Raw genomic sequence first — 27,353 nt, forward strand, 5'->3', positions numbered from 1 at the left:
AATGCAGCCTCCCCGATTCTGCCGTCCTTGCGACCCCTCAGCGCGCGTCTTTTCTGTTCCTGTTCGGAACAGCGTCTTTTACGAAACCCCGTGCGACTACCTGCAGTGGGGAGCGTGACTGCGCGCTCAAAAACACCCGAAGCTTACAAAACCATTTTGCCTCTGCTTTTTTTTAAAACATGAGGAAATGGCCAAGGAGCGATGCCTTCCTTGGTGGAAATGTGCAACTGAGCTTGCTTCCCTGTTGCATTGTTTGCAGGAAGAGTATCTAAATTACATGCTGTGTGAATACCGGGGGAAGGACATTATGCAGAAAACCAAGGAGCTCCCAGGACTTGTGACAACCATGAAGCCTGTCCCAGTGTAAGTGTCTTCATGTTGCGGAAGGTGGGATAATGCATCTGCCAAGAAATTCTTTTTCCCTGGGAAATATTTGCTCTGGAAATATCCCAACTGTCTGGCTGTTAGTTTGTGGGGGTTTGTAGAGCTTCTAAATTCTTGTGGTCAGTCCAAATAAGGGAGAAAAAGTAGATTTGGGCTGAAAGAAGTTCAACGGGCACCCATAGGAAATCGCCTCCTGCTTTGTCGCTGCAGGTCCCACTCTGAAGAGATCATCAAGATCCAGTTTTTCCCCAGTCAGAGCCGGGGGATGAAATCCAAGAAAGGCGAGAACACCAGCATTGGCAGCAGTCAGTCCGCCTCCGGGCGCTTCCTCACCGTGAGCAGGGACGGGATCCTGCAGGTCTGGAGTGACTCCTTCAAGCTGCTTCGGACAGTTAATGTAGGTCAGCTGGGTCAGGGCTGGGGGGTGGGGTAGAGTTGGCAGCTCTGGGGTTGGGAAATACCTAGAGATTTTGGGGGTGGAGCTTGAGGAGGGCAGCGTTTGGAAAGGGGAGGGACTTCAATGGGTTATAGTGCCATAGAGTCCACTATCCACTGTGGCCATTTTCTCAAGGGAAACTGACCTCTATTGCCTCTCTAATAAAATTAAATCCCAGGCAGCATGGTGTAGTGGTTAAGAGCAGGTGGATTCTAATCTGGAGAACCGGGTTTGATTCCCCACTCCTCCACCCGAGCGGCGGAGGCTTATCTGGTGAACCAGATGTGTTTCCGCACTCCTACATTCCTGCTGGTGACCTGGAACTAGTCACAGTTCTCTCAGAACTCTTTCAGCCCCGCCTATTTACAAGGCATCTGCTGCGGGGAGAGGAAGGGAAAAGGAGCTTGTAAACCACCTTGAGTCTTTTTACAGGAGAGAAAGATGGGGTATAACTCCAAACTCCTCCTCCTCTTCCTCCTCCCCTCCCCCTCCTTATTCCTCCTCCCCCTCCCCTCCCCTCCCCCTCTCCATCTCCCTCCCCCTCCCCATCTCAAAATGGCTGCTGCAAGGCCAGGATCCATCCCAGGAGGCCCGAGAGACTCCAAGTTAAGCTTTGTCCTACACAGGAAGCTTCTGTTTATCCACAGAGGCAAAATATGCTCCCTTTGCATTCTCAAAGAGAGGAGAGTTTTGCTCCCTGTGTGGAGATGGGCCAGCCGTCCCCAGCCTTTTTGCGCCTGCTGAAAAAACTTTACCAACTTGGCTGTCCCAGTGAGACAAAGGAGTGGGAAACTCCCTGATAAGTATCCTTAGACCCCCTCCAAGTGTGACCGCACCCAGCATCCTCTTGAAGAGGCTTTGGACCAGTCTAAGACCTCTTCCGCACATGCAAAATAATGCGTTTTCAAACCACTTTCACAACTGTTTGCAAGTGGATTTTGCCATTCTGCACAGCTTCAAAGAGCACTGAAAGCAGTTTGAAAGTGCATTATTCTGCATGTGCGGAATGAGCCTAACCCTGTGAAATAGATACACCTTTAGGTAGATGTGTTTTCTCTCTCTGTCTCTCTCTGTCTCTCTCTGTCTCTAGCTGGACCAGAGGAAGCTGCGCCCCGGTGTGAAATTGTGGGTGATGGACATGGTGTGCCTGCCAAATATCAACTTGATGGCAGTTGCATCTACTGAGCAAAATATTGGTGAGACTGAGAGCAGTTGCGCATTTCTCTTCTTGCCAGGGCTGGCAAAGGGCTGGCTGAGAAGTGGGGCCATGGTCTGGTAGTTCTTGCTCCTAATTTTTTGTCCGCCTCTGTGACTTACATCTTCAGAGGCATGTCACAAGAAGATGTGTTTCTCCCCATGGCACAATGTAGAGACACAGGAGCAATAACTACCAGACCATGGTCACACAGCCCAGAAAACCCACGACAGTCAGTTGACTCCAGCTGTGAAAGCCTTCGGTAATTTGAGAGTTGTTCAATGATGAAAACAAAATCAATGCAGTACTTTTGATTGAGGCCAACACAAATGGTGAAAAGCATTGTGCACACGTTCAAGGTCTTCAAAACCCTTCATCAGGTGGCAGAAACTACAAAAATATTTTTTTAAAGGAGGAGAAAGGGGAAATTTTGTAGGCCTCCATTTGATGCTGGGCATTGGCAAGTTCAAAGTCTCCGACGATTTCAGTAGGTATTTGATGTCAGACTCTCACATGTGGAAATAACAGAGACCGTAGGAAAGTCCAAAAGCAGTTTATTCCAGGTGATCAGGGGCGTACCTAGGCAAACTGGCGCCCGGGGACAAAACCTGAGTTTGGCTTCCCCAGCCAGCCTGGCGTATGGAAGACCCTCCCCCACCATGACCAATTTTGGGCATTTGGGGTTATTTTAATGTTTTAGGCCTGCGGGGAGGCGCATTTAAAGCTAAGCTGCACCATGATTTCAGGGTACCATCCAGAGGACTATTCAGATAATTACCACCTTGGGAATTTGGTGATGTTTGTAGTTCGAGGCAAAGTTATGGACCCCCAAAGTGCGCCCCATCAAACTGTTTTCAATGGGAGCTAACCTAAGATGCAGTACACCCATTTGAGGGACAATAACTTTAGTCCTCCTGATTTTAACTTCACCAAACTTGGGCATCATATGAATAAGGTGTGGATGATACCCTGAAATTTTATTCTCACTATTTGTATAAAATACATCCCTTCCAGGCACTTTAAAAATTTGCCCAAGATTCTTTGTTTTGCAGTGACTTTTTGCTCCACTGCGGCTATTTGAAGAATTTCCTACAGGGCAGGCTTTTATTTTTGAAGATAGAGGCGCCAGACTTTCAAGGTGGCGGAGAGACATCCTAATTGCATCCAGGCTTAGAGACTGCTTCCTGTCCAACCAGTTTTATGCGGGCCCCCAAAGGCTTATTTTTGTTTCCCACTCCACTGCACATGGAAGCCTGCTGGGTGAGTTCTCTCAGAACTTCTCAGCCCCACCCACCCCCAAAAGCAAAGCTCACCTGAAGCTTGGATACTTTATTACTCAAAGGCCTCTTGGGGCCTGTGAAAGTCACCAGGCATGCCTCTTCAAAAATGTAGATCACTGCTTACACACTCCAGAAATTCCCCAGAATCACAGCCATCAAGCCCTGCATGATGTGCATGTTCTAGGTGGGAAAAATTATTTTTCCCACCGGAGACTTCAATCGGGGACTTTCTGTTGTGCCCAGCTGGCTCTCTGGTAGAAGGATTTCAACAGGAGCCACTGTAGTAGTGTAGTTTTCTCTGAAGTAGGGGCACTTATTTCCTGTAGGGCTGCTGGTGTGAAGATCTCCTACCAGAAGGAACCAGCCAACTTTTCTAAAGTTTGCCTAGATGGCGGAATCACTGTGGGCATCAGAGTTTTCTGCCTTCAACTCGGTGCCCACAGCATTTTCCTCCATCTTATCCGAATTGGCTGGTTCCTTTCAGGAGACTCACACCAGCAGCCCTACAGGAAATCTACCCCCACTCAGAGCAACATCCCTACCACTGGTGCCTCCTGCTTTAGAAGCCTCTACCACCAGAGCCATCTGGGCATAACAGATAGCCCCATTGAAGAGTCCTATGGGTGAGAAAGTAATTTTTCCTACCACAGGACACTAACTGAAGTACCAACAGGCAAATTCCTGGGGGAATTTTCTGAGTGTATAAAAGCTGGCTGCACATTTTTGAAGATAGGAGGCATGGGACTTTCAAGGTGGCTCTGTAGAGACATGGAGTAATAACATCAAAGCTTGGTGAAAGCAGCTAGAGTGGGGGGGGGAGTTGAGAGGATTCTGGGAGAACTCAGCCCTGAAGCTCGCTATTTTAGAACAGAAAGGAAACAAAATAAACCTTGGGGGGGCCCATAAAATTGAACCCCAAGCGCCGAAGTCTCCGAGCCCTGGATACAATTAGTGGGATGCCCTCCTGGAGCCACCCTGAAAGTCTGGTGCACTCTATCCTTTAAAATGTGCAGCCTGCCTGCACACTCAGAAGTTACCCAGTGGCTGTGTAGCCAAAGTCACTGCAAAACAAAGAATCTTGAGCCATTTGCTTGGGGTTGCCTGCAAAGAAGTCTTCTGTTACACAGCTAGTGACCCCCCAAAATTTCAGGGGTATCATCCTGTTAACGAATTCTTGTGATTAACACTGCAGTGAAGTTATGTTCGGGAGGACTGAAGTTATTGTCCCTCGACCGGGTATTCCACATCTAAGGTTAGCTCCCATTGAAAACAATGGGGATGAGGCTTTTAGCACTGCAAGGAGTCCACTAACTTTGCTTCCCCTGAACCAAACCTCCACAAAATTTGGGCATCATCGGGCGAGTCTCCGTTGGTACTGAAATTTTGGTGCCGCTTCCTTCCTTAAACATGCGCCCCCTGCAATTTCCGGAACGATGGCTTTCAAATGTAAAACCTGGCGACCCTGAAATGTTGACTGCGTGACCAAATGGGGGGCGCCCGGGGACAAAGGGTACCCCATGTCCCTAGGTAGGAACGCCACTGCAGGTGATACGAAGAGTAACAATGTAAAGCAGGATCTGAGCTAGAGAGCTCAGATCCAGGACTTATATCCTTTAATCCCCCCCCCCGTTTCACCCCACACCAAATGTCCACTACAGTTTCTACTACAAAGCTACAAAGAACCTGGGAACCTTTCACACCTCTTTGAAGATGGGCTGGCACCAGGAGATTGCTAGGAAGGGAAGAGGGAAACAGGAAGACAATTGCAAATCACACACAGCAAGACATCAAGATACTGACAGGCATGGTCCTGACATTTGATTCTATCACTTGCATTCTGGGAAGAAGAAACGAGCAATAAAGAGCCACGTTGTTTGAAAAAAAAAACCTGAGCTGTTTACAACTGTCTTGTTTACAGCTGTTAGTTAAAATGATGGCTTGAAACTCACAAAGGGAAACACAAACCCAACCTTATAAAATAACATAGGAACCAAAGGGTTGAAAAAAACTGAGAGAATATTAAAATCTTAAGTATATAGAGAACTTTTTTATTATACTGTACTCACATGAATTATATTAAAAACATTCACCACTAAGGAATTTGACTCAGCACTGACATACACACACACACTGTGAAAGTTGATCCCCGCACGATCAAAATATCCTGGGTTGAGCAAGAAAATATCCCTGTGCAGCCAATAATTCTGCACAGTTCCCAGTCCTAAAGCAGGTTTGCCCCATGATATTTCCTTCATCCCAGTGTATTAAAAAACCACCAAATTGGAGGTTCTTAAGAAAAACCCCAGGGGGAACCTACTGCAGCTTGCTACTGTGCGGAAACCAATTGGGAGCAGGATCGGTTTATTTTTCCTGCTCAGCCCCCTGATCTTTCCTCCTGACGTTCATTCAAGCTGCCATCCCAAAACAACAGCCAATTAGAACGCGGGACACAGGGCATTCTCTGAGATGCTGGCAGCTGCTACTCAAATATAACAGCCAATCAGAACGTGGGACACCAGGCATGCTCAGATATGTTTCTGAAGTAAATACAAAAGTCCCGGGCTCATGCAAAACAAGCGGGAGTATTTCCTCCTGGTCTTCACTGGATTCCTTCAAAAAACAGGCACCCCGGGATAAAATAGACCCAGGTTAAAAAAACCCAGTGGTACACAGGTATAATTTTGCCATGTGGAAATGGCCTTTATGTGCTATTATTGTGTTTTTTTTCCATATTACTGATGATGCAACTCCTGGATTTATATTTCCATTGAATTTCCACAATTTTGAATGGTTGTAAATGTTTTTAATATGACTCTTCTGAGTACAGCGTAATAAAATATTTTGAATATACTCCAGCTTTGCTGAACGCTTTGGTTCCTAGTTAAAATGATGGCACCATCTTCTGGCTGATGCTTAGCTACAGACAAACACGAGTTGGTTAAGTTTGGTCACTCGTTCAGTTATTAAGAACAGGAGGCCAGGCGAAGCCCCAGATAAGATAAAGATAAGGCAGACACAAGGGAAAGGGTCCCTCCAGTAGTACCAGAGGCTGTATCAGAGGTGGGATCCAGCAGGTTCCCACCAGTTCCTGAGAGTGGGTCACTAATTATTTGTGAGTGCCGAGAGGGGGTTACTAATTGGGTCTGCTTTTCCGTTAGAAATTCCATTAGGTCCAAAAATCATAAAATCCTGTTGTTTCCTATGTGGCTGGTTAGCGAAGGTAGAAAACGGGATAATTCTCCCTGTCGGGCTGTTTTAAAAACATGTTTTAGAAATATGGTCAAGTTCCTTGTTTAAGGAAAGTATCCTTAAGTATTCTAAAAACAAAATTAAGTATTTGAAAGTATTAAGTATTTGACAGGCAGTCAATTAGAGGAGAAGTCGTTGTTTCTGTTGGCAGTAGACGATAGGACTTGCTAGAATGAGTTTAAATTATGGACAGAAAGATACCAGCTGGAAATTAGGAACTTTTTGTTTACAGTAAGAGTTTTTTTACAGTAACAGAGAAATTATTAATGCCCCGCCCCCGGAATGCCTGTTGTGCCCCGCCCCCGTCATGCCCTGCCCATCCCCATTGGCACTACGCCACTGTTTGAATCCCACCACCATGGGAACCTGTTACTAAAATTTTTGGATCCCACCACTGGGCGGTATGTCTTTTTCCATCAGTGGCTGGGGACGACAGGCAGTGGGGTGCTGTTGTCCTTAACCTGGTTTTGGGCTCCATAGAGGCAGCTGGCCAGCCGCTGTGTCAAAGAGAACGCTGGAGTGGATGGGCCATTGTTCTGATCCAGCAGGGCTTCTCTTATGGTCTTTTGGTGGCTGTTTTAGGTGTAACGAGACCCTTAGTCTGCACTCCATTTTCCTCCTTCCACGCAGAGTTCTTTGATATCGGGGGCAACAAATGCGACCTTCAGTTTTCCCTGGAACTGGATGTATGTGCTTCTGCCATGGATTACTGGTATGACGTCCAAAGCTCTGTGCATGCGGCATGTGCGTTTTCCTCAGGTTGGGGTGTGATTAGGAAGTTGGAGATGGAGTTGGGGCTGCCAACCTCCAGGGGGTGGCTGAAGATCCCCCAGAGTTGCAACTCATCTCCAGGCAACAGAGATCCATTTCCCCTGGAGCAAATGGCTGCGCTGGAGGGCGGACTGTGCAGGAACATATCCGTACCGAGCTCCCCTCCCCAAATCCTGCCTTCCCCAGGCTGCTCCCCCGAATCTCCACAGATTTCCCAAGCCAGATCTGAAAACCCTCATGGCAGGGGAGTGAGTAAGCCCATCTGGCTATCCATCTCCTCAGAGGGCCAGGGGGCAGAATATGGCCACGCAGGGGTAACCACACAGAGAAGCGGCTAATGTAACCTCTATCTGTGGGTTCTGTGGGGCAGAACTTGGAATGAGTTTGCAACAACAAATTTTAAAAACAAAATGGTTTACTTTCTTAACATATAGCATCAAACATCAACATTTAACGTCACACTTCAAGGTCCTGTTCAGGTTGCATTCCAAGTCCTTCTAGTTGCAGTCTTCTGATATTGCCAAGTCCAATTCTTCTTTGCAAGTGGGTTGGCTCCTGAAGACTCCGAGGGCTTGGTGAACAGGATTCAACATGATGAAGGTTTCCAGGAGAACTCTCACCCATTACAACCACAAAAACCCTGAAACAATAAACTCCAACATTTACAACATAGCAAAAATAAACAACTACCTTCCCAGTAGTTCCCAACAACATTGCAGTTACCTTAACAAGGTGTTAAGGGCTTATACAAATCAAGGTGCAAGTCTGGTAGCATCGTCTCCTCCAAACTACATGAGCTCTGCAGCCTTCTGCTGCTTTGAGTCTCCACCCCTTTCTGGGTCAACCCATTCTGAGCATGGGGGTTACACTAACACACAGATTAAAAGGGTAAAAGGTTGCTGGCTGCCATCCCAGGAAGTCTGCCTTTGGGTGAGGTCCGAAGGCTGGCTGTAATCTTTGACTCCCTCGTCCTTGTCCGGATTATACTCGGCACTGCTTTTGCTAGCTCTGTGGAGTGTGGCTCGCTTTCTTGAGTCATCGCGGTCTTGCTCCTGACTAGAATTCATGGGGTCGGTCAGTGGGGGAGCTCCAGTGAGAGGGCGACCCTGCCTTCTGGCCGGAGGGGTTTGGAAAAACATCCTTCCAACTCCTGGGGCAAAGGCTCTCTGCACAAGTGTGTTGGTGTTGCCTTTCCCAGTTGGGCCAGGTCTTGACCCGATCCGAGACTGCAGAACGTGACACGCTCTCTGTCTTCCGCTCTTCCTCCCGAACTAGGACAGATGGATTCAAAGGGGTGTTTTGTGTTGGAGATGTGAAAGGGAACATCTTGATTTTCACTTCATTGAATGTCGTGACCAGCGGACTGTTCAACATCCGAGCCTACATAGGTAAGCCCCAAGGCCAGGGACAGAGTGGGTGGGTTTGCTTGATGCTGAGCTTATTGTTGGCTTGGACTAGGTTGCCAACCTCCAGGAATATGCCGCCACAGGAGGTGGTGTTGGCCACTAACCTGGATAGCTTTAAAAGGGGCTTGGACAGATTTATGGAGGAGAAGTCCATCTATGGCTACCAATCTTGATCCTCTTTGATCTGAGATTGCAAATGCCTTAGCAGACCAGGTGCTCGGGAGCAACAGCCACAGAAGGCCATTGCTTTCACATCCTGCAGGTGAGCTCCCAAAGGCACCTGATGGGCCACTGCGAGTAGCAGAGAGCTGGACTAGATGGACTCTGGTCTGATCCAGCTGGCTTGTTCTTACATTTTTATGTTCTTAGGAAGGAGGTAAATTTCTCCCAGAATTACGATTTATTTTTTTAATTTATTTTTAATTTATTTTTGAGGCTTTTAGACCGCCCCATCCCCGGAGGACTCTGGGCGGTGTACAACAGATAAAAGCAACAATACAGAGTTATTAAAAACATTAAAAGCAGCAACAGTTGAATAATAGTTATCAAAAAAATAAGGATATGAGTGGGTCCAGCATCCTAATTTTAAAAATCCCCTCCCCTCCCCCCCAGAGGGAGGCATGGTGGCCTCGTTAGCTGACAGATGACCCAGATGTCGGGGTCAGACGAGGACCAAACCGGGAGGGGGCACCACATCAGCGGCCGGTACCTCCAAAGGCCCGGCGGAACAGCTCTGTCTTACAGGCCCTGCGGAACTCACCAAGGTCCCGCAGGGCCCGGACAGCTGGAGGAAGAGCGTTCCACCAGGCCGGAGAAAGAGCCGTAAAGGCCCTGGCCCGCGTAGAGGCCAGCCGCATCATTGAGGGGCTAGGGACCACCAGTAAATTGGCCTCAGCCGAACGAAGAGGCCGTGTAGGGACACGTGTTAGAATTCAAGGCCAGCGACAGGGGTTGGGTGGTAGCGGGGGTGCTAGGACAGGCAACTCCCAGTTAAGAAACTCCTGGAGATTTGGGTGTGGGCAATAGGAAGGACAGGGACCCCAATGCCATACAATGCCACAAAGCCCACCCTCCAAATCATTCATTCTTCTCTGGGGGAACTGCTGTGTGTCGTCTGGAGATGAGCTGTAACTCTGGGGGGGATCCCAAAGTCTATATCCCTGCAACCCGCTCTTGTGGAAGTGCCGGAATCTGCCATTGGTGAGAATGTTCCAGTCACCTGACTCGGAAAGTGAAAGAGTTCATGGCATTTGGGAGACACTGACTGTACCTTTTTAAGGAGCAGCAGTGGCGTAGGAGGTTAAGAGCGCGTGTATCTAATCTGGAGGAACTGGGTTTGATTCCCAGCTCCGCCACCTGAGCTGCGGAGGCTTATCTGGGGAATTCAGATTAGCCTGTGCACTCCCACACACGCCAGCCGGGTGACCTTGGGCTAGTCACAGCTTCTCGGAGCTCTCTCAGCCCCACCTACCTCACAGGGTGTTTGTTGTGAGGGGGGAGGGCAAGGAGATTGTAAGCCCCTTTGAGTCTCCTGCAGGAGAGAAAGGGGGGATATAAATCCAAACTCTTCTTCTAAAGATTTTGTGTAAGGAAAAGGGAAGGGAGGCTGAGCGAGGGAGTCTGACTTCCTCCAAACTGGACACAGCAGAGTCATGGCAGCACTGAAAGCTGCCAATCTGAGCCTAAACAGAGTTTCTAGTCCTCATGATTGCTTTAACTGTAGTAGCTTGGAAAGAATTTAAAAAAAAGAGAGAAGAGCCATTCCTTCCACCTGAGGCGCCATCTTACCAAGAGAATGATGTCAATGTGTTTTAACAGACATTTGCAATGTTTTTAGGTTTAGTGCGATCATAACATATGGCTGTATTTGTTGGTTATCTCTCTGGTAAGAGATACCTTAGCATTACAAGCAGAGTGCGCAGTGGCAGAGCACAACGGATCATCTCCGAGCATTAGTGTCCGCGCTGGCAAAAAGAAAGTCGGAGTCATTCTTAGTTTCTAAACTAATAAGAGGAATATTTATTAGTGAAATCCATTCAGGATAGAAAAGTGGAGAGATAGGTTCTCTATCGTAATCTATCTGGCTAGATGGGGATGGAATAATCTAACAAGAAGAAGAAGAAGAAGAAGAAGAAGAAGAAGAAGAGAAGAAGAAGAAGAAGAAGAAGAAGAAGAAGAAGAAGAAGAAGAGTAGGAGTAGTTTGGATTTATATTCCACCTTTCTCTCCTATGAGGAGACTCAAGGTGGTTTACAAGCTCCTTTCCCTCCCCCCTCGCAACAGACACCTTGTGAGGTAGGTGGGGCTGAGACAGTTCAGAGAGAACTGTGACTAGCTCAAGGTCACCCAGCAGGAATGTAGGAGTGGGGAAACAAATCCAGTTCACTAGATAAGCCTCTGCCACTCAGGTGGAGGAGTGGGGAATCAAACCCGGTTCTCCAGATTAAAATCCACCTGCTCTTAACCACTACACCATGCTGCCTCACATTTAGCAGAATTGCCAGCTGACCCGTTGACTGAGCGCAGGGAAGAGTCCTGTGCAGGTCTGCCTGTTATGTTGAGGCACCAACAGAATTCTGATTCAGTGATACACAAAATGGCTGCCGACAGTGGAATCCATTACCTCAGAGTGTGGTGGAGTCTGCTTCTTTGGAGGTTTTTAAAGAGAGGCTGGATGGTCACCTGTCAGGAGTGCTTTGATTGTGTGTTCCTGCACTGCAGGGGGGTTGGACTGGATGGCCTTTGTGGTCTCTTCCAACTCTATGATTCTGTGATTCTAAGTTTATTTTACCTTTTTCCTGACAGGTGGCTTAGCAAAAGTCCCAGTGCATATCCTCATGGGAGGCAAGACATACCCATACAGGAATTTCACTGTGCCGGTGAGGTTATTTTAATGCACCCGTTCAATGTATTGTCGAAGGCTTTCACGGCCAGAATCACTGGGGTGCTGTATGGTTTATGGGCTGTATGGCCGTGTTCTAGCAGCATTCTCTCCTGACGTAAGAGTGGCCTGGCAAGTGAGTAACAATGGAGTAACAATGGCCAGGCCACTCCTATTCAGATGCCCTCACCTATTGACCTTTACTCACAGGTATATATACTCCACTTGCTTTCCTTTCCTACTATCAGATCCTCTGAAGATGCCAGCCACAGATGCAGGCGAAACGTCAGGAGAGAATGCTGCTAGAACACGGCCATACAGCCCGGAAACCACACAGCACCCACCTGTTCAATGTTTTGATACTTCACAACAATGATGCTTTCTCCCCTGTGGTTTGCTTTGTGGTATAAATTCACTCGTGCAGTGGGGGACAGCGGGCAGCTCAGGTATTTTTCTACCGCTGTCACTCTCCCCTGCCCCCAGCTTGCTCACAACAATTGGCAAAGGGATACACTGAACTCATGAAGATGCCGTCTGCTAATGCAGACCAATGATCTGACTTAGTCGAACAGGTATTGCCTGTTCTGACTGGCAGCAGCTCTCCAGGGTCTCAGGTAGAGGAAACCTTTTCACATCATCTACTGCTTGATCCTTTCACCTGGAGATGGTGGGGATTGATGCTAGATTCTTCTGCCTGTCGAGCAGATTCTGTGTCTCACAGGCATGACCCCACCTCATAGAGAAGGAGAGGGAATCAGCTGGGAGAAGATGTTGGTGACTGCTCAATACCCTAGAAATTCGGCAAAATTCGGATTTGGATTTATTCGGGCATAAAATTCGGAATTGGATTTATTTGGGCATAAAATTATCTGTGTGCCCGAATAAGACAAAAAACATATTTGAATATAACCTGAAAAATTCAGGTCCATCTGATTTTTTGGTATTTTTGGTGGGTTTTTTTGCGTTTTGAGCTTCACAGGGGGCATTTTTAAAGCTAGCAATACCAGGGTATAATTCAGAGACTGTTCTTATGATACCACCCAAGTTTAGTGAAGTTTGGTTCGGGGGGGCGAAGTTATGGACCCCCAATGGGTGTTTCCAATGGGAGCTAACAGGAGATGGGGTCTACCCCTTTGAGGTTCCATAACGTTGCCCCCCCCGAACCAAACTGCAGGCTGAAATGCGGAAAAACACCCAACCCCCCCACCTCGAATACCTTGCATTCGGATTCATTCATATTCGGACATATTTAATTTCATATTCGGATTCGTTCATATTCAGGCATATTCGATTTTTGCCCGAATATGACCGAATATGCCCAGTTTTGGGCTGGATCCAGTATTTGTTGCACCCGAATCTCCAAGCCTAGTTGGTGTCTTCGCTTCTTCAGGGGGATTATGGGAAAGAGCTTGGAAGATGGGTGATTGATGGAAAGCCCAGATCCTGAAGGGAAGGCAAATGGAAGAGCAGGAAGAGCAGGTCTTCACAGCAATTGCATCAATGCCTTTCATTTTTAGAATCAGTTGACTTGACCATCAAGGAAGTCCAGGGCTGCTACAGAGAGTCAGGCAATGGCAAACCACCTCTGTTCAATTCTTGCTTTGAGCTGGATGGCAGAGGCTAGTCTAATCCCATCAGATCTCTGCAGCTAAGTAGGGTTGGCGACCACCAAGAAATCCCAGAGTTGCTATGCAGAGGCTGGCAATGGCAAACCACCTCTGGTTATCTCTTGTCTGGATGTGAAGGTCCCACGTTAATTTGATTTCTCCAGATCTCAGAAGCTTAGCAGGGTCATTGCTGGCTATTAGTTACCTGGGAGACCACCAAGGAAGTCCAGGGTTGCTATGTGGAGGCAGGCAATGGCAAACCACCTCTGCTCCTCTCTTGACTTGAAAACCCAACAGGGTCACCGTATGTCAGCTGTGACTTGATGGCAATTTCCACACCCTCCACTATCTCTTCATGTCCATCTCAAAAGGAACGATGCCAGCCGAGTGACCTTTTTCGCACTTATTCAGCATTCCGTGAATCAAGCCAATACATCCTTCCTTCCTTTCTGCCTGTTTTTCCTTTTGCTGTTGGTGGGTGGGAGGGGTCTCTTTGGGGACAGCCCACAGGCATGTCTGCGCTCCGCCCTGCCTTGTGCTTTCAGCTACGGCCGGCTTCTTGTTTGCAGCATCTCCTCCCCTCCCCCACGCAGGCCTTGCACGAGGACTGGTGCCATCAAATCATGTTCATCCCGCAGCTCAACTTGGTGGCCTCCTGCACGCCGGCTGAGAACACCGCCATGGCCCTGACTTTGCTGCCGCTGAAGACTGTTGGCAAAACCCAGTAAGAGCCACTCCCCCTTCCTCTCCCAGTGCTCTGCAAACAAGAAGGGTGGGACTTAGGGAGGAAAACAGATCCAGGTGCCCCCAAAGATGCAAATTGCACCAGAAGTATGTTGCGTCTGTGGCAGAGACTGCAAAGGCGACAAGTCTGGTTCCTCAAGGCTGTCTGGGAAATCACATGAAGTGATGTTTTGAGTTGTTACCCTAAGTGGTGGGAAGTCATAGGCCCTTTCTGCACGGGCCTTTTACAGCGCCCTGGGGATGACAAAAACGCCGTCCCGAGGGAGCTGTTCGCAAGGGGGGCACAGCCCTTGCTCCTCCCCAGCGGCGCAAAGCCGCCATTTTCCCACCTCGGTCTTTGAGGAGCGGTGCGCAATATTAGAACAATGGTTAGTTTTAGATTTCGAGTTCTTTCCTTTTTGGGAGGAACAATTTTTGACTGAATAAATATAATAAAAATAATAAATTAGGGTTAGGGTTAAGGCAAGGGTAGCGGCTCAGGCTTGCCTTAGTGTTACGTTGAGTTCAAGGGCGCAGTCCGAGAATAGTGCTATGGTCAGTTTTAGGTTTCGGGTTTTTTAAACGCCATTGTAACGCCGTTGTAACGCTGTTGTAACGCCGTTGTAACGCCATTGTAACGCTGTTGTAACACAGTTAAAAAGCTTAGGGTTAAGGAAATGGCAGGGGCTTAGGCTTGCTTGACTGTTACGTTGAGTTCAAGGGCACAAACCGAGAATAGTGCTATGGTCAGTTTTAGGTTTTGGGTTTTTTAAATGCTATTGTAACGCCATTGTAATGCCTATGTAACGCCGTTGTAACATCATTGTAACGCCGTTATAAGGCTTAGGGTTAATTCAAGGGGAGCGGCTCAGGCAATTATTACATTGTAACGCCATTGTAACGCCGTTGTAACACCGTTATAATGCCGTTGTAACGCCGTTGTAATGCCGTTATAAAGCTTAGGGTTAAGGCAAGGGCAGGGGATCAGGTTTGCTTTAATGTTACGTTGAGTTCAAGGGTGCAGTCCGAAAATAGTGCTATGGTAAGTTTTATGTTTTGGGTTTTTTAACGCCATTGTAACGCCATTGTAACATCGTTGTAACGCTGTTGTAACGCCGTTGTAACGCCGTTATAAGGCTTAGGGTTAATTCAAGGGGAGCGGCTCAGGCTTGCCTTATTATTACGTTGAGTTCAAGAGCGCAAATCGAGAATAGTGCTATCGTCAGTTTTAGGTTTCAAGGTTTTTTAATGCCATTGTAACGCCATTGTAACGCCGTTAAAAAGCTTAGGGTTAAGGAAATGGCAGGGGCTCAGGCTTGCATGACTGTTTCGTTGAGTTCAAGGGCGCAAACCGATAATAGTGCTATGGTCAGTTTTAGGTTTTGGGTTTTTTTAATGCCACTGTAACGCTGTTGTAACGCTGTTGTAACACCGTTATAACGCCGTTGTAATGCCGCTGTAATGCCGTTATAAAGCTTAGGGTTAAGGCAAGGGCAGGGGATCAGGCTTGCTTTAGTGTTACGTTGAATTCAAGGGTGCAGTCCGAGAATAGTGCTATGGTAACTTTTATGTTTCGGGTTTTTTAAATGCCATTGTAACGCTGTTGTAACGCCGTTGTAAAGCCGTTGTAACGCCGTTATAAGGCATAGGATTAAGGCAAGGGGAGCGGCTCAGGCTTGCTTTATTTTTAAGTTGAGTTCAAGAGCGCAAATCGAGAATAGTGCTATGGTCAGTTTTAGGTTTCGGTTTTTTTTAATGCCATTGTAACGCTGTTGTAACGCCGTTGTAACACCGTTATAACGCCATTGTAACGCCGTTATAACGCCGTTGTAATGCCGTTATAAAGCTTAGGGTTAAGGCAAGGGCAGGGGATCAGGCTTGCTTTAGTGTTATGTTGAGTTCAAGGGCGCAGTCTGAGAATAGTGCTATGGTAAGTTTTATGTTTCGGGTTTTTTTAACGCCAATGTAACGCCGTTGTAACGCCATTATAAGGCTTAGGGTTATTTTAGGGGAGCGGCTCAGGCCTGCCTTATTATTACGTTGAGTTCAAGAGCGCAAATTGAGAATAGTACTATGGTAAGTTTTATGTTTCGGGTTTTTTTAACGCCATTGTAACGCCATTGTAACGCCGTTATAAAACTTAGAGTTAAGGGCATAGTCCAAGAATAGTCCAAGAATAGTGCTATGGTCAGTTTTAGGTTTCGGGTTTTTTTAACGCCATTGTAATGCCGTTGTAACGCCATTGTAACGCCGTTGTAACGCTGTTGTAACTCCATTATAATGCTGTTGTAACGCCGTTGTAACCCTGTTGTAACCCTGTTGTAACGCTGTTGTAACGCCTTGTAAAGCTTAGGGTTAAGCCAAGGGCAGGAGCTCAGGCTTGCTTTACTGTTACGTTGAGTTCAAGGGCGCAAACCGAGAATAGTGGTATGGTCAGTTTTAGGTTTTGGGTTTTTTAACGCTGTTGTAATGCCATTGCAACACCGTTGTAACGCTGTTGTAACGCCGTTATAAAACTTAGAGTTAAGGCAAGGGCAGGGGCTCAGGCTCCGGTGTCACAGGGCAGAGCGGGCATGTCCCATTTTCCCATCTCGGCTTGCGCCCTTGAACTCAACGTAACACTAAGGCATGCCTGAGCCACTCCCCTTGCCTTAACCCTAAGCTTTATAACAGCGTTAAAACAGGGGGGCGTGTCTCCTGGCCTCGGCGACACGCCGGACGGTCGCAGGGACGGTAAGTCGATTGGGGAACGGCACAGCGCGGCGCCGTCTTCCCGGTCGTTGCCGGGACCGTTTGTGAGAACGGTCCCTGGGGGGGGGGGGTTGGCGTCATGTACACCGACCCGACCCCCAGCTTGTCCGGCAGAAGCGGCCTTAGTGTTGCGAAATTAGCTGAAGCAGTCTCTTGGCACTGCAAAAGGTCCAGCAACATTTGGTCTTGACTGCCTATTTATACGTCAGCTTTTATGTAGGGTTAGTGTTAGGGTTAAGGTTAGGAAGAGTGGATCTGGGATCTGGTGGATCAAAGTTTAATAATTTTTTATTAAGGGATGAAAATGGGGATACACAAGAACAATAAAACAGCAGAACTCACAGTTCTAGGATATCGACAGTTGTGAGGGGATAGATCTGGAATACATAAGGAATATAGGGAGGGGCAATAAAAGTTATAGTAACTTGACGTAGGAGCGGAATGGTCCAAGGAACAGAACTGAGTGACCTGCACTTAGCTCCGGAAGAAACAGCACCGTGGAACGATACCACAGACAGAGAGTTGTCCAGAGATACTGAACACTATATACTGGGGCGGTGGGCTTCTTGTAGGGAAAAAGGATCCTCAGGGCTGCGCAGAGTGATCCTAGGGATTTCCCGCCATTCCTGGGAAGATGGGAACTGTCTCCAGGGCAACATCTTTTGTTGCCCTGGAGCAGCAGTGGCGTAGGAGGTTAAGAGCTCGTGTATCTAATCTGGAGGAACCGGGTTTGATTCCCTGCTCTGCCGCATGAGCTGTGGAGGCTTACCTGGGGAATTCAGATTAGCTTGTGCACTCCCACACACGCCAGCTGGGTGACCTTGGGCTAGTCACAGCTTCTCGGAGCTCTCTCAGCCCCACCCACCTCACAGGGTGTTTGTTGTGAGGGGGGAAGGGCAAGGAGATTGTAAGCCCCTTTGAGTCTCCTGCAGGAGAGAAAGGGGGGATACAAATCCAAACTCCTCCTCCTCCTCCTCCTCTTCTTCTTCTCCTCCTCCTTCTTCTTCCTCTTCTTCTTCCTCTTCCTCTTCCTCTTCCTCCTCCTCCTCCTCCTCCTCCTCCTCCTCCTCCTCTTCTTCTTCTCCTTCTCCTTCTTCTCCTTCTCCTTCTCCTCCTTCCTCTTCCTCTTCCTCTTCCTCCTCCTCCTCCTCCTCCTCCTCCTCCTCCTCCTCCTCCTCCTCCTTCTCCTTCTTCTCCTTCTCCTTCTCCTCCTTCCTCTTCCTCTTCCTCCTCTTCCTCCTCCTCCTCCTCCTCCTCCTCCTTCTTCTTCTTCTTGTGTAGCAGGAAGGGTGTGAGAGAACATTATGCACGTTGCTTTGGAGGGAGACAAGTCCAGACAAAGTTCTTTTCCCTTGGAGGCTGCCCAAAACAAGTTTCTCTATTTTGGCACTGCTGCTAGGCATCCCAAGGTTGTTGTTAAGGTGCTACCAGCCTTGAATCTTGCTGTTGTTCTTCTTCTTTTTTTTTTTACTGTAGCTGAATACCATTATCCACTGTTGCCTGCAAATATGTTTGTTAGTGCTGAGAGTTCAAAGGGGCAATTCAGAGGACTGTACTGCAGAGGGTGCAATTGCATTTTGTTTGACCCCTTAAAGGTTTTACATAGTAGCCTTTTCTACACAAGCCACCTGAAATGTTTGCAGTACATTTGCACTCACCCCCTCCAAGAGTTTCATGGCCGCCTTGAGGAGTTTTTTCCTATCTTTTTTGGCCATTTGTAGAATTGATGCTTTGAAAACTTGTTGCCTGGATCCTGTATTGCGGTGTGTAACGGATGCTTCAAAGGTTTAACCAGTTTTTTTTTTTTAAAAAAACCCAGAACGGACAAAAATAAAGAGGCGAGGGGGAACAGAGTGAGCTCAGAGACGTGATAAAATGGCACCGAGGGGAAAGTTTATAGAAGTCTCTAAAATTATGCCTGGGGTAGAAAATGTTGACAGAGAGAATTTTTTCTCTCTTTCTCACAATACTAGAACCAGGGGGCATCCATTGAAAATGCTGGGGGGAAGAATTAGGACTAATAGAACAATGTGTGATTGGTGTTTGGAATATGCTGCCACAGGAGGTGGTGATGGCCACTAACCTGGATAGCTTTAAAAAGGGCTTGGGCAGATTTATGGAGGAGAAGTCGATCTATGGCTACCAATCTTGATCCTCCTTGATTTCAGATTGCAAATGCCTTAGCAGACCAGGTGCTCAGGAGCAGGAGCAGCAGCAGCAGAAGGCCATTGCTTTCACCTCCTGCAGGTGAGCTCCCAAAGGCACCTGGTGGGCCACTGCGAGTAGCAGAATGCTGGACTAGATGGACTCTGGTCTGATCCAGCAGGCTCGTTCTTAGGTTCTTAAAGTTTGGGAATGGCATAGAGGCATGGAAAATGCCAGAAAGATTAGATGTTTTTAATATGCCCACACAGCAAGGGAAGATGTTTTGAAAATGTTTTACACAAAAAGATTGTTGTGGAAAGGTTTTCATATAAAACGTTTCTAGGCTGGAAATAAAATGTTTTCAGAATATAAGGGGGAAAAAAGCAATGGCCCGTTCCGCATGGGCCGGTGAAGCGGCTGCACACTGGCATACATGATGCTGGAGGAGCCCTGGGACCGTTCACATGCTTCCGTGCGGGTGGCCCTGGGGCTGCTGTGCCCCACGGAGGGACCTCCTGTTTTTTAAAAACCTACCTTCTCTCCCTGCGGAGCTCTGCAGGGTCAAGTGGACATGCCCCCATGGCCACGGAGATGCCCCGGGGGTCGGAGGGCAGTGTCGGCGTGTCTCCTTGTCCCTGCGGAGCTGTGCAGGGAGAGAAGGTAGGTGTTTAAAAAAAAGGAGGTGCCTAAAAGCAGCGCCTTCAACACGGCACCGGGTGCACAACGCTGTTTTTCAAAAACCTCACTCATTGAGCGTGTTGGAAAAACAGCATTTCCCTGCCGGTTGTGGGTAGGTAAGTGGGTGGGTGGGGGGAAGCGCGGCTTTGCCTCATTGTGGAGGCAGTAGCCATGCGAAGTGCACCCCAGGAATAGTGTTTTTACTGTGCCTGGGGCACTGTTTTTGGCCCTCGCAGAGTGGGCCAGTGTGGAACTCCAGAGTGGAAAGGTTTTATTTCCCACCTGAAAATGTTTTAAAATGTCTGTGCAGAAAGGGCCGGCGTTCAGTGAGAAACACTCAACCTGGAAGCCAGCAGATTTGTTAATTCACACCATATTATGCCTCATTAATATATATGGATGTGAAAGGTAAATAATAAGTAAGCTGGCGGGATGGCAGTTGATTCATTGGAAATGTAGTGTTGGAGGGGAGTTTTATGGATGGCGAGGACCGCCTAAAAGACAAACCAGTGGGTTCTGCATCAAATCAAGCCTGAACCCTCCCTAGAGGCTAAAATGACTAAACTGAGGCTGTTGTACTGTGGTCGCATTGTGGGAAGTCAAGGCCATTTCCGCATGGGCCAAATACAGCGTCCCAGGGGCGGCAAAAACACCGTCCCTGGGAGAGTGTTTGCACAGGATGTGTTGCTGCTGCACAGCAGCGCCGTCCTGGTTTTTCCCGGGTGGCATGAAGCCACCCCTGAAAACCTCGCTCAATGAGCAAGGTTATTGATAAACAGCATCTTCCCTGCAGCGCGGTGCAAACTGCACCGCCGGGAAGCCGCTGTTTTCCCCGTTGGCTCCACTCACCTTCTTGTGCAGCGTCCCTCTGGCTGCAGAGACCCACCCATGCTCTGGAGGTCACAGGGCAGCATGGGTGGGTCTCTGCAATCCTCCAGAGGGACGCTGCACAAGAAGGTGAGTGGAGGGAGACCACCGAGAGGCGGCTCCGCATGGCTTCGCCTCTCCGGCTGCAAAGGAAGTCAGGGCTGGCGCACGCTAGCGTGCAAAAGGTCCTGACCCTCCACTGGCATACTTCATGCCGGTGGAGGTGCGTTTCCGCACGTGTGCGGAAAGGGCCCAAGACTCACTGGAAAAGACCATCGTCCTGGGAAAAATGGAAAGGAGTAGGGAAAGAGGAAGGCCCAACCTGATGGACAGGCTGTCCAGAATAGGATATAAATTCCTGGAGTTCCCATGAGTTAGAAGCGACTTGACAATGCTTCATCCATGCAAGTTTTTTCAGGCAAGAGCCTCCATGCAAATAAATGCCCTGAAATCCTCATTGTACTTCTCTCTTCTGTTTGTTCCAGAACTGCTATGATTGTACTGAGGAAAGGCATTCTCTGCTTCGACTACTCTTCTGAAATGAACATTCTTGGTACTTATTTCCTTCAAATATTTTTTTTACCGGGCGCCTCCTCCCAAAAACTCAGGGTGGCAGCCAAACTCCACAAATCTTTTTTTGATTTAATGTCAAACCTGGGTCTGATGGATGTGTAGAGAGAGAAAAAAGGGGATAGGGTGCTGTGTGGTTTCCGGGCTGTATGGCCGTGTTCTAGCAGCATTCTCTCCTGACGTTTCGCCTGCATCTGTGGCTGGCATCTTCAGAGGATCTGATGGTAGGAATGGAAAGCAAGTGGAGTATATATACTGTGAGGTCAAAAGGTGAGGCTCTCTGAATAGAGTAGCCTGGTATGTGAGTCACAAAGAAGTCTGTAGCCTGGGAGTAACAATGAAGATAGCAAGATCAATAGGTGAATGGATCTGAATAGAAGTATCCTGGTCTTTGTTTCCTTTGACTGATATTGTCTATAGTTGTCCTGTGTTTGTGTGGAGCTGATTAGTCACTGTCTTGATTCTAGAGTTTTTCAACACTGGCAGCCAAATTCTGTTCATTTTCATGGTTTCTTCCTTCCTGTTGAAGTTTATTTATTTATTTATTACTTAAACTTTTAAACCGCCCCATCCCCGAAAGGCTCTGGGCGGTGTACAACACAAAAATATAAATACAGTTAAATAAATTACCAAAACCATTTAAAACAGCGATAACAGTAAAAGAGGCGTCCGCCAACCCCAATTTTAAAATTCTCCCCGGGAAAAGGGAGGGGGAGGTGGCGAGCCATGTTAGATGGAAGGCCCAGGTGTAGAATCAGCTAGGGGCCAAACTGGGGGGTGCCAAACTGGGGGGGGGGGAAAGAATCAGCTAGGGGCCAAACTGGGGGGGGGGGGAAGTTGTCCATGTGCTTGTGGATTTCAATGGTTTCTCTATGTAGTCTGACGTAGTGGTTGTCCGAGTGGTCCAGGAAACCACACAGCACCCCAGTGATTCCGGCTGTGAAAGCCTTCGACAATACAAAAAAGGGGATGTCGAAGAGTATACTTTTTAGCTGGACACCATACGCATTTGAGGATTGACATGGGTTGGTCGACAAAACTGTTATGCATGAATACAAAAAAAATGTCCATCAGACCCAGGCCTATTTCAGATCACAATGCCATATGTTGGGAACTGGGAACAGTAAGAAATCGCTTACAATGGAAGGCAAAGGGCTGGGTTTTTCAAAGCTCAACTTGTAAAGAAGAAACAGGAGTAAAATTAAAGGAATTCTGGGAACTCAACAAAAGTTATAGAATATAATAAAAGTAAGAAAGGCGAATAGTAAATGTGTGTTGAAACTCAAACATGGTTCTCTTCCCCCCCCCCTTTTACTCGACAGTGACCGGAGGGTATGACCCACTGATCCGAATCTGGAGTCTATACGTCACGAGCAGCCCCGTCACACAGCTGAAAGGCCACACAACCGCAGTCACTCACATTATGGTGAACAGGCAGAGGAACACCCTCATTAGCATCTCCAAGGACAAAGTAATGTGTCTGTAGGGGTGAGGGGTGGACGTTTCCTATGCCCCAGGTCCTATTGCCTTGATCCTGATTTGGTTTATAGGCCGTCCTTCCCCTTATGGGCCCAGTGCAGCTTACAACAGTTAATTATGATTAGCCAGGCTTATGGTTGAGGCAGGTATGATGTCCCATTACATGGCCCCTCCTACTTTGCAGTGTGGTGTAGTGGTTAAGAGGTGGATTCTAATCTGGAGTGGATTCTAATCTGGAGAACTGGGTTTGATTCCCCACTTCTCCACCTGAGTGGCAGAGGCTTATGTGGTGAACCGGATGTGTTTCTGCACTCCTACATTCCTGCTGGGTGACCTTGGGCTAGTCACAGTTCTTCAGAACTCTCAGCCCCACCTACCTTGCAAGGTGTCTGTTGTGAGGAGAAGAAGGGAAAGGAGTTTGTAAGCCACCTCGAGTCTCCTTACAGGAGAGAAAGGTGGGGTAGTATAAATCCTCCTCCTCCTCTTCTTGTTCTTCTTGTTCTTCTTGTTCTTCTTGTTCTTCTTGTTCTTGTTCTTGTTCTTGTTCTTGTTCTTGTTCTTGTTCTTGTTCTTGTTCTTCTTGTTCTTCTTGTTCTTCTTCTTCTTCTTCTTCTTCTTCTTCTTCTTCTTCTTCTTCTTCTTCTTCTTCTTCTTCTTCTTCTTCTTCTTCTTCTTCTTCTTCTTCTTCCCTGTCCCTCTTTTCTGTGGCCTACCCGTCTCCATTCCACTCTTTTCCATTCGGTTCCTTTCCTTTCCTTTCCTTTCCTTTCCTTTCCTTTCCTTTCCTTTCCTTTCCTTTCCTTTCCCTTCCCTTTCCCTTCCTTCTTTCCCTTCTTTTCTTCCCTCCTGGTTAGAAGTATTAACTCCCATTATTGGGATAAAGGGATGGATGTTTTATGTACATGGGATAGCTCCTAAACTGCAATTTTAAATTTAAATTTTAAATCCTATTTATACTGTATCTATATTATTTTATGTGATGTTATTGTACTATTTATTGCATTAAGAAGGTTGGAAACCACCTTGAGCCTGGAAGGGCGGCATATAAATTGCATTAAATAAATAAAATCAATAATAAAACAATACATAAAACCTTAGGATAGTCCAGAAAATTAAAACAGGAGATCAACACACCTTTGGCATCACGACGCCATAATATCAATGAAGGAGGAATAAACATATCAAAATTTGCTATCGTCTCCCATACCATCGTCTCCCGGGGGGCTCAGGGCTCACTGTGGCCAGGGGGCTCAGGGCTCAGGGGGGCATGGTCATGCCCCCACCCCACCTGGGGGCATGGTCACACATCCCCAAGCCCCACCCCTGGGCTCAGTGCTAATAAAAGCAGCTCTTGGAGGCTGGGGGATGGCAGTTGCTTCTGGCCTCCCCAGAGGGGATGGCAGAAGGGACTGCCGGCTGCCGGCTGGGAGCCAGGAGCAAAGAGGGGGCGGCAGCCGGGCGCCCTGGGACAGAAGGCACCCCTCATCCCTAGGCAAATATGCCACTGCAGGGGAGTGTGTGCCCTAGTCCCTCCCAGTGACTCTTCCACCAAGAAATGGGAGAATGGGGTGCTGGAGGCTCACCTGGGACAAGCTCACATATCCTCACAGGAAGGAAGCGTGTCCAAGGTGTTCTCCACTGCCTCTGCCGGTAGAGTGGCCAGTCTCTAGGTGGGGCATTTATTGGTTGGTTGGGTTTATTTATTGGTTGGGTTTATATACCGCCCTCCCCCGGAGGGCTCAGGGCGGTGAACAAAATATGAAATAGAGCACGTACATCAGATTAAAATCCAGTAAATATCAGTTAATAGGCTCTAATAAAATAAACCCCACCCCATTAAAAGGCAGCATTATTAAGATCAACATAAAAGATGGCAACTGTTAACCATTCCCTTAAAAACCGGAAGGAAGGGGCGGCAGGCTCCGCTTGATGTTATAAGGAGGAGGGGGGGCCCCCATCAGCGGCTGGTCTCCCCAAAGGCCCGGTGGAACAGCTCGGTCTTACAGACCCTGCGGAACTCACTAAGGTCCCAGAGGGCCCTGACAGCTGGAGGGAGAGCGTTCCACCAGGCCGGGGCCAGAGCTGTAAAGGCTCTGGCCCGGGTGGAGGCCAGCCGCATCATTGAGGGGCCAGGGATCACTAGTAGATTGGCCTCTGCTGAGCGTAGAGACTGATTCGGGACATATTCGGGGCATGCAGATCTCCTGGAACTACAGAGCTCAGTTCCCCTGGAGAAAAGCCATGGAGGCAGGGGCTGGGGGCCAGGGGCTGCCGGAAGGTATCTTTCCCAGCCCCCTCCTTCAAACCCGGAGCCGTCCCTTGCTTGTCACTTTTGTTTTTTTCTGGTCTGTGTGTCACGTGTTTGGTTGTTGTTTGAAAACTCTTCTATGTTCCATTGGCTTTTGGGTCTCTGAGACTGCTCACCTCCCTCACCACCTGGCTTTGTTAACGCAGGTTAACCAGTAAATAAAAGGAAGCTCAAGAAAGCTCTAGCCGAAACAGAATAAAATCAGATTGAATTTTATTCAGCCAACCATGGGCAATAGAGTACCAAGGGAGCCTCTACAAAATGGCAGTGTGTTCTTACTTTTATAGCATGACAGCAAGTTACATCGAAAATGGCAGAAAGGAATACACCCCAAAATGCTCGCATCATCAATCAATCATACAGAAAGGTGGAGATTTCCCAAAACCCCAAAACATTTGAGTTTTCTAAGACCCTTATTGGAAGATGGGAGCACCTGATCCTTTGACGCAAGGTGAACTAGGACCTGTTTCTTTCCTATCTCTTTTGCCTTTTGTTGCCCTTCTTCTCAGAAGAAGAGCCTAAACATCTTTATGTTCCTCTCTTCTGTCTCTAGGAGAAGGGCAAATTCAAGGTATCTGATTAGGAACAGTAAGACCTTAAAACAGTTGAATCTGCACATTCTGTATAACTCTGGACAAAGGGCATTCTGCTGAACTATCAAGCTTGCCTAGTAACAGGAAGAGAATAGACTTTCAGGCCTGCCTCTTTTCTTTGCTCAGCTGCATTATGGTTGCCAACTCCCCATTACAGGAAGAAAGTAATGGGGGGCAAGAAGAAAGCCTTGGCATATGAGAAAGTATATCCCTCTTATGCCTTCTGCGCCTACAGCTTCTCTCTTGCCTTCTGCAGAACATCCGTGTCTGGGACTTGCTGGATCACTTCTGCGTGCAGTCCATCCAAGGCAAAAACGTGCAGCTTGGAAAAGCTCCCATTTCGGCGGCCTACTATCACGCAACTGCCAATGTTGTGGCTTGCGCCACTTGCATGGTGAGGAGTTTGTGGATTGGGGTGCAGAGGGAGGATCCGTGGGTGGGGCAAGGCCAAAATTGGCACCTGTGTTGACTTGGGCCTCAGTTTCATTGGACAAGAAATGAAGTGTTTGTTCTTCAGATCTGTGGAGATTTGCCTGCAATAAGCACAACAGGAGAATGTGCGTGGCTTTCTTGTCCGCCGCATCACACTGCTGACTCATGTTCAGTTTGTGGTCTACTAAGATTCCCGGATCCCTGTCACATGTAGTATTGTCAAGCCGGGTGAACCCCATCCTATATCTGTGCATTTCATTTTTTCTGCCTAAGTGTAGAATCTTACATTTATCTGTGTTGAAATTCATTTTGCTAGTTTTGGCCCAGCTCTCTAATCTGTCCAGGTCATTTTGTATCCTGCCCCTGTCCTCCAGCGTATTAACTACCCCTTGTAATTTGGTATCATCTGCAAATTTGATTAAAATGTCCTCTATTTCATTATCCAAGTCTTTGATAAAAATATTGAATAGTACTGGGCCCAGGGCAGAGCCCTGTGGCACCCCACCAGTGGCGTACCTAGGCAAACTGGAGCCCTGGGCAAAACCTGAGTTTGATGCCCCCCCATGGGCGGCCACCCTCTCCCACCATTACTAAACAACGATTTTTTCCACCAGGTCTGAAGTTTGGTTCAGGGGGTCCAAAGTTATGGACCCTCAAAGGTGTAGCCCCATCTCCTATTAGCTCCCATTGGAAACAATGGGGGATGGGGACATAACTTTGGACTCCCTAAACCAAACCTCACCAAACCTGGGTGATATCATCACGAGAGTCTACCAAAAAGTCCCTGAAATTATGGTGCTGCTTGCCCAAAAATTGCACCCTCTGCAGGCCAAAAATGGAAAAAAACTGAAAATACAAAAAAATCCCACAAACGAACCTGCAGTTTTTGCGCCCCCACAAGGGGGCGCCCTGGGCAACTGCCCACTTTGCCCAATGGGAGGAACGCCTCTGCACCCCACTAGTCACTTCTCTCCCAGATGACCAGGGTCAACCCTGCTTCGCTTCTGAGAACTGATCAGATCTTTCTAACCTGGACTTCTTTGGTGGTCTCCAATCCAAAACGTAACCATAGTCGACCCTGCTTAACTTCTGAGATCTGATGAGATCCATCTTGCTTGCGCCATCCAGGTCGGTGCTGTCATAGACAAGACCACCCCAAAACTCACCACTTGTGGCCTGGTAATGAACTCCAGAGGCGCAACGCGGACCATCGCAGGGAGGATGGCATTAAGAGCGTCCTGGGTAAACAGCAGGCAGAGATTGCTGCCTTTCAGCAGAGGGAAAAGGATTGGGTGGTCACTAGCGGGGACGACCAGGAATCTTCCAGCAGTTCGTATCCAAATCTGTAAAGAGAGACGGTGGAACATTGGGCAGAATACAATCCTTCCTGGAAACATTCTTTACAGTGCTGCAGCAGCATCTTCCCATCTTCCCAAGAAACCAGTCAGAATCTTCTTCCTAACCTGTCATTAATGCCCAGTGTCTTGCCCAAAGCAACACAGGAACACTGTCTTCCTAACAGCTGGTTCCACTAAAATAGCTTAAACCATACAATGTTTTAACCGTAACAATTTGGATGTGCAATACTTGGGCCTCCAT

The 27,353-nt window shown here is 47.9% G+C and overlaps 1 protein-coding gene across 1 annotated transcript in view; it reads left to right on the plus strand.

Moving 5' to 3' along the window:
• The window catches only part of EFCAB8 (EF-hand calcium binding domain 8), a 42,814-nt gene extending 15,711 nt beyond the window's left edge, over positions 1–27,103 (plus strand). Inside the window, exons 5-15 of the mRNA XM_048497953.1 lie at positions 260–363; positions 595–781; positions 1,911–2,016; positions 7,175–7,256; positions 8,591–8,703; positions 11,526–11,599; positions 13,802–13,932; positions 20,858–20,925; positions 22,265–22,413; positions 25,579–25,716; positions 26,948–27,103. Coding sequence (XP_048353910.1) covers positions 260–363; positions 595–781; positions 1,911–2,016; positions 7,175–7,256; positions 8,591–8,703; positions 11,526–11,599; positions 13,802–13,932; positions 20,858–20,925; positions 22,265–22,413; positions 25,579–25,716; positions 26,948–27,103 — 1,308 coding nt within the window. The remainder of the gene's footprint in view (positions 1–259; positions 364–594; positions 782–1,910; positions 2,017–7,174; positions 7,257–8,590; positions 8,704–11,525; positions 11,600–13,801; positions 13,933–20,857; positions 20,926–22,264; positions 22,414–25,578; positions 25,717–26,947) is intronic.
• The last annotated feature ends 250 nt before the right edge of the window (positions 27,104–27,353 follow it).

The sequence above is a fragment of the Sphaerodactylus townsendi genome, linkage group LG05 (assembly GCF_021028975.2).
Source record: "Sphaerodactylus townsendi isolate TG3544 linkage group LG05, MPM_Stown_v2.3, whole genome shotgun sequence".
In the NCBI taxonomy this organism is placed as follows: domain Eukaryota; kingdom Metazoa; phylum Chordata; class Lepidosauria; order Squamata; family Sphaerodactylidae; genus Sphaerodactylus; species Sphaerodactylus townsendi.